This window comes from Pelophylax lessonae (assembly GCF_965119305.1).
Source record: "Pelophylax lessonae genome assembly, chromosome: 11".
NCBI classification, from domain to species: Eukaryota; Metazoa; Chordata; class Amphibia; order Anura; family Ranidae; genus Pelophylax; species Pelophylax lessonae.
The window spans coordinates 188,620,937-188,631,425 of NC_138778.1; the positions used below are offsets into that span (position 1 = coordinate 188,620,937).

General features: G+C 38.9%; 1 protein-coding gene across 1 annotated transcript in view; it reads left to right on the plus strand.

Moving 5' to 3' along the window:
* Positions 1-5,375, plus strand: part of CCDC47 (coiled-coil domain containing 47) — a gene marked incomplete at its 5' end in the record, with an annotated part of 39,838 nt that extends 34,463 nt beyond the window's left edge. The window contains 2 exons of the mRNA XM_082271997.1: positions 4,859-5,026; positions 5,159-5,375. Of these exons, the coding sequence (XP_082128123.1) occupies positions 4,859-5,026; positions 5,159-5,239 (249 nt within the window). The 3' untranslated portion in view covers positions 5,240-5,375. The remainder of the gene's footprint in view (positions 1-4,858; positions 5,027-5,158) is intronic.
* Between the last annotated feature and the right edge of the window lie 5,114 nt (positions 5,376-10,489).

Genomic DNA, 10,489 nt, shown 5'->3' on the forward strand with positions numbered 1-10,489 from the left:
TAGCGCCAACAGTTTGCGCAGCGCTTAACAAATGAAGGCAGACATTACAGTTACAATACAATTTGGAACAAAAGGAATCAGAGGGCCCTGCTCGTTAGAGCTTACAATCTAAAAGATCCCAGATGTCTGTGTAAAGAGAACCTGTCACCATGCTATCACAAGGGATGTTGCATGTTATTGCTATCCCTTGTGATAGCAATAAAAGTGAATAAACAAAATGAAAAGCAGTGTAAAAATATAAACATTATACATTTTTTTATTTAATTTTTTTAAATGTTAAAGCGCCCTGTCAACACACACTCTCTAAACCACAATCCCCCCCCCCCCCCCCCGTGCTTGCGTGCAAAAGGCGAAGCATTCGTATCTTACAACAGTGTTTGCACCACACGTGAGTTATCACTGCAAGCATTCTAACAAGTGCAATAATTCTAGTAGCAGACTTCCTGTTACTCTAAACTTGTAACCTGTAAAGTCTTTTAAAATGATGCCTATGGAGATTTTTAAGTACCGTAGTTTTGTCGCCATTTCATGAGCGGGCACAATTTTAAAGCATAACATGTTTGGTATGTTTTGCTTGGTGTAACATTATCTTTTATATTTAATCAATTGGGTATTCTATGTTTTTGTGCATTAAAATCCATTAAAGTGTACTTTTTTTTTCACAAAAATTGCGTTTAAAAAGAACCGCTGTGCAAATACCATGTGTCATAAAAAAAATTTGCCACTCCCACAATTTTATTCTCTAGGGCCTCTGCTTAATAAATAATGTTTGGGAGTTCTAAGTAAATTTCTATAAAAAAAAAGCTTATTTTTACATTTAAGTGAGATATGTCAGAATAGCCTTAGGCAGCAAGTGGTTAAAGTATAACGTATAATTTTTTTTAGTTTTGGATAGCGTGGAGAAGGATTGGAACACCTGTCAGGTTTTTATTGTGGTTTGTGCCCCAGTTGGGGAGATTTTAACCTCTTTTTGTCCGGTTTACCCTTCTCATTGCAAAAGAAACCAGAACACTAATAGAGGTGAAATTTTCCAATGGGGACACTAATTTTGATCAAAATTTGAGGTTTATTAGCTGAAAACCCCAATGTGACAAATGTGGCAAGGTAGACGCGTTTCACACACTAGTATGTGTGCTTAATCATTACAAGGAAATGTTGGCATCACATCTATAATATATATATATACACATAGGTATCTCAATTGACAACAGGTGATACAAATAAAGAGGCAAACCATTTCCCTAATTGCAGGTGATGCACATGCACCCTAAAAACATATCAGTATTAGTGCACAAGAAAAAATCAAAAACATATAAAAAAAAAATATATATATACAATATACACTTATCTATACAAATAATACTGTACAGGTAATCAGTGGCAGTATAAAATATGTGAAATCATTAAACAGGATAAAGTGTATACAATCCCCCAAGGGAAAGGACATATAAATAGAGCATATAAGTGAGGAGGGAATAAATCGTATGGTGTATGGGGACAAAAATCGTACAATGCAATAAAAACAACCAAGGTAATATAATTGGTAAGGCAATAAAACAAATATGCCATAGATGTATTGTACCATATTTTGACATTCCTCATATATATATATATATATATATATATATATATATATATATATATATATATATATATATATATATATATATATAGAGAGAGATATATATAGAGAGATATATATAGATATATATATATATATATAGAGAGAGATATATATAGAGAGATATATATAGATATATATATATATATATATATAGATATACATATATATGTCATAGATGGTAAAAAATTATTAATTGAAACAATAAGTACCGATAGGTACAACAACATCAGATTATGTGACATGTGGATTTAGATATTACATATATATAATGTGTATACAACCCAGAGAGTGGTACTGGTAAAAAGATATAAACGGGGAAATACTGAATGCCATAGATGAGCAACTCCACAATCAATATATTACAAGCGGCACTACAGCATTCTATGAAGATGTCACTGAAGAAATAGGGCAGGAAATTGCTGAGTGCTACAATTGTATCAATCACCTGGGGCACGTTGTAGTATAAGTAATATGATACAAAGTATCTAATGCTTATGAGAAATCCCAGTCTCACATTTAATAGATACTAAAGGGGAACAATATAGATGTGAGCACGCCCGACAATATAAAAAAAGCTATGAATATAGTGTGTGTGTATGTATGTATGTGTATATGTATATATGTGTGTGTATGTGTGTATATATATATATATATATATATATATATATATATATATATATATATATATATATATATATATATATATATATATATATATAATATATAATACCGCAAAGCGTGCACACACCTACATGTCACCCTATAAACATGGATGATGTAGAGTGTGGAACTGAATATATATTATTTGTATCACCTGTTAATTGAGATACCTATGTATGTGTGTGTGTGTATATGTATATATATATATATATATATATATATATATATATATATATATATATATAGAGATGTGATGCCAACATTTCCTTGTAATGATTAAGCACACATACTAGTGTGTGAAACGCGTCTACCTTGCCACATTTGTCACATTGGGATGTTCAGCCAATAAACCTGAATTTTGATCACACCTGGAGTGCAGCCATTTCTTCTATGATTAATTCTCCACGGAGGCGAGCCGAGGCATGCATCGGTGTGTCATCAGGCTTCTGGAATCACCTAGAGCAGTGAGTTCTCTTCTCTTTTGTATTGGGACGCTAATTTTGGTGACTCTGGTGACATTCCGGGATTTCTTCTCACTTCCTGTTTTGGCTATGGGACAGGAATTAAAGAGAAATCAGTCCAATGGGACACAGATGAGAAAAAAAAATCCTTGATTACTATCCAAAATGGGGGGAAAAAAAGGTTTTGCATTTAGTTACCGTTTAGGTCCACTTTTTTGTATACCTTTTCTTTCTCCAAACCTGACAGGTTTTTACCACTTTAACCATATTCTAAATCAGCTTAGCATGGCTACCAATCATCAGCTTTTGCTTTCATTTTCAAAGCTGAACTGGACAAGCTGAAAATATAAGCTGATTGGTTCTTTTGCGCCTCTGCAGTCAGTTCCAGCTTGAATAAATTCCCCTCCATTGTCTTTATATGCACTTTAGGACATCAGTTATATAATCACATACAGGTCCCTCTCAAAAAATTAGCATATTGTGATAAAGTTCATTATTTTCTGTAATGTACTGATAAACATTAGACTTTCATATATTTTAGATTCATTACACACAACTGAAGTAGTGCAAGCCTTTTATTGTTTTAATATTGATGATTTTGGCATACAGCTCATGAAAAACCAAAATTCCTATCTCAAAAAATTAGCATATTTCATCCGACCAATAAAAAAAGTGTTTTTAATACAAAAAAAAGTCAACCTTCAAATAATTATGTTCAGTTATGCACTCAGAACTTGGTCGGGAATCCTTTTGCAGAAATGACTGCTTCAATGCGGCGTGGCATGGAGGCAATCAGCCTGTGGCACTGCTGAGGTGTTATGGAGGCCCAGGATGCTTCGATAGCGGCCTTGAGCTCATCCAGAGTGTTGGGTCTTGCGTCTCTCAACTTTCTCTTCACAACATCACCACAGATTCTCTATGGGGTTCAGGTCAGGAGAGTTGGCAGGCCAATTGAGCACAGTAATACCATGGTCAGTAAACCATTTACCAGTGGTTTTGGCACTGTGAGCAGGTGCCAGGTCGTGCTGAAAAATGAAATCTTCATCTCCATAAAGCTTTTCAGCAGATGGAAGCATGAAGTGCTCCAAAATCTCCTGATAGCTAGCTGCATTGACCCTGCCCTTGATAAAACACAGTGGACCAACACCAGCAGCTGATATGGCACCCCAGACCATCACTGACTGTGGGTACTTGACACTGGACTTCAGGCATTTTGGCATTTCCCTCTCCCCAGTCTTCCTCCAGACTCTGGCACCTTGATTTCCCGAATGACATGCAAAATTTGCTTTCATCCGAAAAAAGTACTTTGGACCACTGAGCAACAGTCCAGTGCTGCTTCTCTGTAGCCCAGGTCAGGCGCTTCTGCCGCTGTTTCTGGTTCAAAAGTGGCTTGACCTGGGGAATGCAGCACCTGTAGCCCATTTCCTGCACACGCCTGTACACTGTGGCTCTAGATGTTTCTACTCCAGACTCAGTCCACTGCTTCCGCAGGTCCCCCAAGGTCTGGAATCGGTCCTTCTCCACAATCTTCCTCAGGGTCCGGTAACCTCTTCTCGTTGTGCAGCGTTTTCTGCCACACTTTTTCCTTCCCACAGACTTCCCACTGAGGTGCCTTGATACAGCACTCTGGGAACAGCCTATTCGTTCAGAAATTTCTTTCTGTGTCTTACCCTCTTGCTTGAGGGTGTCAATGATGGCCACCTGGACAGCAGTCAGGTTGGCAGTCTTACCCATGATTGCGGTTTTGAGTAATGAACCAGGCTGGGAGTTTTTAAAAGCCTCAGGAATCTTTTGCAGGTGTTTAGAGTTAATTAGTTGATTCAGATGATTAGGTTAATAGCTCGTTTAGAGAACCTTTTCATGATATGCTAATTTTTTGAGATAGGAATTTTGGTTTTTCATGAGCTGTATGCCAAAATCATCAATATTAAAACCATAAAAGGCTTGCACTACTTCAGTTGTGTGTAATGAATCTAAAATATATGAAAGTCGAATGTTTATCAGTACATTACAGAAAATAATGAACTTTATCACAACAGAGACCTGTAATTGCCATCTGTGCTGCCCATCCCTATATTTTACCCTTCATAAACATTTTGTACGTTGATGGCAGGGCAAACAGAAAGCTGATAAGAACCGCTCCCGCGTGGAAGAAAACTTTTTGAAGCTAACGCATGTGCAGCGCCAAGAAGCAGCCCAGAGTCGGCGGGAGGAGAAGAAACGTGCAGAAAAGGAGCGCATCATGAATGAGGAAGATCCTGACAAACAGCGTCGGCTGGAAGTAAGCACATTGTATAGGAGCAAGAACAGTTCATACATATTCTTTCTTTCCTCTTACAGTGCATAGTTTTGGAATTTTTTTATTTTTTTGCACAGAAAGTTTAATACTTTGTTCTTTTTACCACTCTCTCAGGAAGCCGCCCAGCGCCGTGAGCAGAAGAAGATAGAAAAGAAACAAATGAAGATGAAGCAGATCAAAGTGAAGGCCATGTAAAAGAATTATGCTGCTTTTAACCCAAACCTTTATTATCCCTTCACCTGCAGGGGAAGAGAGAAGCCTGATTTAGCAGCTGTACTTCCTTCCAGTGCAGAGATATGCCTTTTGTTAAAGAAAAGGTAATGTCATCTGAGTTTCCACATACATGCTGCCAGATAACCCATGTGATTACTCACAGACCCTAGAACTTTTCAGATAAAGCGTGTTTCTCTGCTTGTGTTTTATACTAAGGTCAGAGAAAATCTATATTGTCAACTTTGTTAAAGCCCAGCTCCAGCCAATTTTTTTTATAGTTTTGGAAGGTTAGTACCTATCCGCTACGGAGATCCATCCTCTCTATTTGTCCTGTTGACACTTTTCTGTGGGACAGAAAGTGATGGAAAATCAAAATATACTTTTCAATCATTTCTGAAAAGTTGTCAACTTTATATTGCTGAGTCCCCATTTGTGAGTGTTCTTCACTTCCTGTGTATTTGATGAGTGTCACACAAACCAGGAAGTGATGGGGAATCCTCCCCAGTGGGGACCTAGAAAGCATTAAAACACATTCTCTAGTAGAGTAATGCTGGCCATACACTAGCCGAAAGATCGTTTGAAAATCTGTCATTTGGTCCAATCGTTCCTTTTTCGTTCAGTTAATGGGCACAAATAGAAAGTAGTTTTTAACTTTTCAGAGCCGAAAAATCGAAGAAACAGTTTTGAAAACCTGCCGGCCAAACGATAAATTGAAAGGTTAATGTGTTTCTCGGCTGACCTGTTTGCACTAGGCATATGTGACAAAGTGAACGAAAAACTGATTCATTTATGTCCATTGAACGATTTATCGTTCGAAATTCGGTCATTACATGATGGCACATCTGCTCTCACGGCTGATATTTCATTTTTCGAAAATGAGTTCCCCCGATATTTCGGCTAGTGTATGGCCAGCTTAAGGCCTAGTCAGATGCCAGAAGAGGATTCCAATTAACCCTGATGGGAGTTGTTACCCTATTGGCCAAGAACTCTGCCAAATGTTGCTGGTTTAGCTAGTGAGGGAGAGGCTCATTAGCAAGAGGTAAGTGGTCTGTTGGCTTGTGTGACATCAGACACAGAGTTTTTAAACTTGATCAGGATTTTATTGCTGTCTGTGCCCCCACTGTGTGGGATTTCACCCCATTTCCTGTTTAGGTGATGGCTGTTAGAACAGAAAGTGGGGAGCAAAGCTCAACAGGGATGCTGATGGCATATATAAACCTTGACAGTGGTTCTAACTCTTCCTATTTTGGTTGGACTAGGGCTTTAACCATTTGTCTCCACATTAAATTCTCTTAAAGTAGAAGTAAACCCTGTGAACGTTTTCAGCCAAGGAAGCTGCCATCTTGGCCTCTGTTTAATCTTCAACTGCCATGGTGCTGCACCTGTGATCAGTTATGACACCAGCCATTGGATGCTTTGACACTTTGGGTGAGAGCCCAACCAATGGGACAGTTACATTCCCGGGATGTGCCGGAAATGTAACTGTTTTTTTTAAACTATTAAATGGATGGGTTTACTTCCGCTTTAAAGAAACTGTCTGCTTGTTCACATGGGACCTTGTGACATCACTATAACACAAAGTGGGGATAAAATAATAGTGGAAACGGTATTTCACTGCTGTAACGGTTCGCAATCAATCTGATTGATTTGAGGCTGTTTTTATATAGGTTACAGCTCATCGCTGCTCCCAAAATACCAGTACCTGTTTTAAGAACCCCATTATTTGGCTTTTCTGCTACCCTGCACTTTAGAAGGGATTCAGGAAATTCTGTTTTTAATACTTAACTATGCTCTCCCTTCTTCAGCTCCCATCCCAAATTTTATAGATATAATATAAAAGTATTTAAGTTATTGCAAAAATATTTCTGAAAGCTGTATAAAACAAAATAAAGGTAGTATTATTGGTAGGATGTCCACCAGAAGGGGGGCAGTAGAGATGCCGTGTGCTTGGATTACTAACCTCTACTGGAGAAATGGTACTTATAAGAGATGTGAAGTTCAGTTCAGTTCACAAGAGCATGCGGTATTCTCATTACCATTCATTGCTTTTTTTTTTTTTTTTTTAATTTTAATTGAGAAATAGATTGTCAAATCATTGATAGCATTACCATGTGCATTGGATACGCTTATGGCCCACATTTTATATCTTTAATTTTTTTTTTTGAGTGTTATTTGTAAAGGGTAATTCATAAAGGTTCTTGCACCCTAAAATACCTCTAGCTTCAGGGTGGTAATAACTGGGAATGTTAATTTTGATTTCGCTGAGAGAAACTTTTGAGGTGATAAAATCACAAGTCGTTCAAAAATAAGTCTTTCAGACATTAAATGGGCATTTCATGTGAAGGAATACAAGTCCGCACCTAAACTATTTCTTTTTTCATCCATCGAGGGACAAAGCAAGACATTCACCTTCAGGTTATATTGCTGCCCACTGCAGGATTGGACACTTTGGAAGCATTACTGTAGGCCAGCTCAGGGTGGGCCTTTAGGTCGTCCATGAGAAAGACTAAACGATTTTTGCTAACATCTTTTTTGCTACTTTTTAGTAGGCTACTGTTTCCCAGATTTGCAAATCTGCCGCCTGGTCCCCTATTCACATGGTTTACAAGGTGGATGTTGGGGTCTTATCGCATGCCATCTTCTGGTGCAATGTTCTTTGGGCATCTGCTGTAGGGTGCCCCTAGTTCTCTGTTTTGTTCTTTGGCCTGTTAACATACGTTTGCTACCCACCCCTCAGTTGGATTTCTTTTGGACATAGAAAAAGTTTGACTTTCTATATCCCTCAATGGACAAGAAAGGAAAGAAAAGGATTTTTGTACTCGAGGGACTCATTGTGTTTCTTATCGTGCTCTTGGCACTGCTTGCTACAAAATTGAGCTATACTGGTGGTAGAAGGGGTTACGCTGGGCTGGCCTACTTTTTTTTTTTGCCAGTGTTCAGTCTTACTGTAGGCGACCATATAACACGTAGATGAAAAGACTTCTTGCGTTCCTCGATGCACTCCAAGAAAAGATTTTTACGTTGAGCCCAAATATCTTGTTTTATGTCTCCGACATGAACATTTTGGCAGTGGGACAGCCACTGGTGTTTTCAGGGGATGGGAAGAAGAAGATGGAGCTACAGGAAAAAACTTGATGAATACAATAACCTAAGACCTATTTTTTGGAATGGATTCTGTATGGTTCTTCTCTGCAGTACATCAGTTCTCAATGCATCAAAACCCACCAAAACATCTACCTCCACTACTAAAACAGGCATACATAGAAATTATAAATTTTCCTGTCATTTTAAAGTATAACTAAAGGTACAAATTTGTTTTTTTTCAACTGAGTGGAGAGCGGTTAGAACACCAGGATACTGAAGAAAGGAAAGACACTGCTCCAGGTGTATAGTGTGTGGTGATTGCCAGGAGATAGGATATCCAATAGAGTGCTGGCCCCGGCCCGCCTCCGTAGGAACACTTGTAGGAAAATAAATAGCCGCACATCCAGGGATTCCAATAGGTTTCAAATACCTTTATTTCCAAAAAGTTGCAAGTGATGACACCAAAGACACCAGCATGAAGTCTCGTAGACGCGTTTCACACATACATCTTGTGCGTAATGATTAAGCACAAGATGTATGTGTGAAACGCGTCTACGAGACTTCATGCTGGTGTCTTTGATGTCATCACTTGCAACTTTTGGCAAATAAAGGTATTTGAAACCTATTGAAATCCCTGGATGTGCGGTTAGAACACCAGGGATTTCCTCACTTTGAAGGGATTCCCTCCCACTATTTGTTTCAGTTATTGGACAGAAAGTGAAGGGAAATCTCCGCAAAGGGACAGAGATGGCAAAAACAAACCTGGCAGGGGTTATAACCCTCCATTACTCTTATCTGAGATGAAAGAAAAAAATGTTTTGCCTTTAGTTCTACTTTTAAAGTAAATCGAACGATAGATGGAAGCTGCCAATGCTTACTGCCTGACAGTGCTTGGTTCTTGGCTTTCGGCCCTTGATCCAGAATCCAGCATGCAGCAAGTTTGTTTAGCCTTAAAGCAAAACTCTCAATTTACATATTTTGCTCTGGAAAATGGTTAAGCCAATGGGTCAACATTGACAGTCAGGCAGCTGGAGTAGCCACCATTGGCAGTTTCCATGTTTTTCAGTAGAGTTTTTCTTTAAAGTTCCCCTGCCACTTACATCTGGGGCCCCTAATTCTTAGACTTAAAAAAATTAATAATTCAGGTTGTTATCCCACTGGCTATGCCCCTTTTGGATGGACACAGCTGTAGTCTGTAGGTTTTATGCTGTAATCTAAGCTTCTTGGTCTCAGTAGGACCAATAACCTGTATCCTTTTTAAAGTGGTCCCATCACAAGTATTTTGCACACCCCTCCATTAGCTACAAGTTTCATATGGATATAAATCCTGTTCAATGGATGAAAACTAAAATATTACCAAGTAACACTAATGAAGAAAACCATAATATCTAAAGCTATGCAAAAAAAAGAATACATTTAAAGTTGTAGGCCATAATCTATATGAAGCTAAGTCTTGAAGCTAATATTTCTAAAATACTGGCCAGTAGTTAGGTGTTTTTCATATTTACACTTCTCAATTATCACTCCCTGCTTGTTTCACGAGTCACTGATAAATGCGTATGTCCTGCAGTGCCCCTGCTGGTGAAATCCAGAATAGCATCTCCCTTGCAATGCAGTGGAGCGTTCAATGAGCAGTGCCATTGTTGGGCAGACAAACTAAGACCCCATTCACACTGGGGCGACGCTACTTGCCGGGGCGACCTCACAGGTCGCGGTGCGCAGCTCGCACCGCGACCTCGGAGCGGCCGGCACGGACTTCATATCCTTGAAGTCAATGCAGGTCGCCCCAAAGAAGCTCCGGACCCTTCTTCTAAGTCGGAGCGACTTGTGTCGCTCCTATTAGAACGGGTCCACAGCTTCTCTATGGCAGGCGACCAGGTCGCCCCAGTGTGAACGGGGTCTTAGACTTTCAATAGAAAGAGCAGCAGAAATATATCTGGTTATATGTGGTTTTTATGACAAGCTAGACAGATGGTGGCTGGGCCATGAAAGGGTCTAATTTTAGGCTCAGTTTTTCAGTTAATGTAGAATAGTAATTTACTACTTGTGATTTGTTGCTTTAATTTTCAAGGATGAATGTAAAGCTTATGTGATCACAGGAGTGTGGAATAAAGCGGTTGATCATCTGGTCTTAAAGTGAACTTGTAC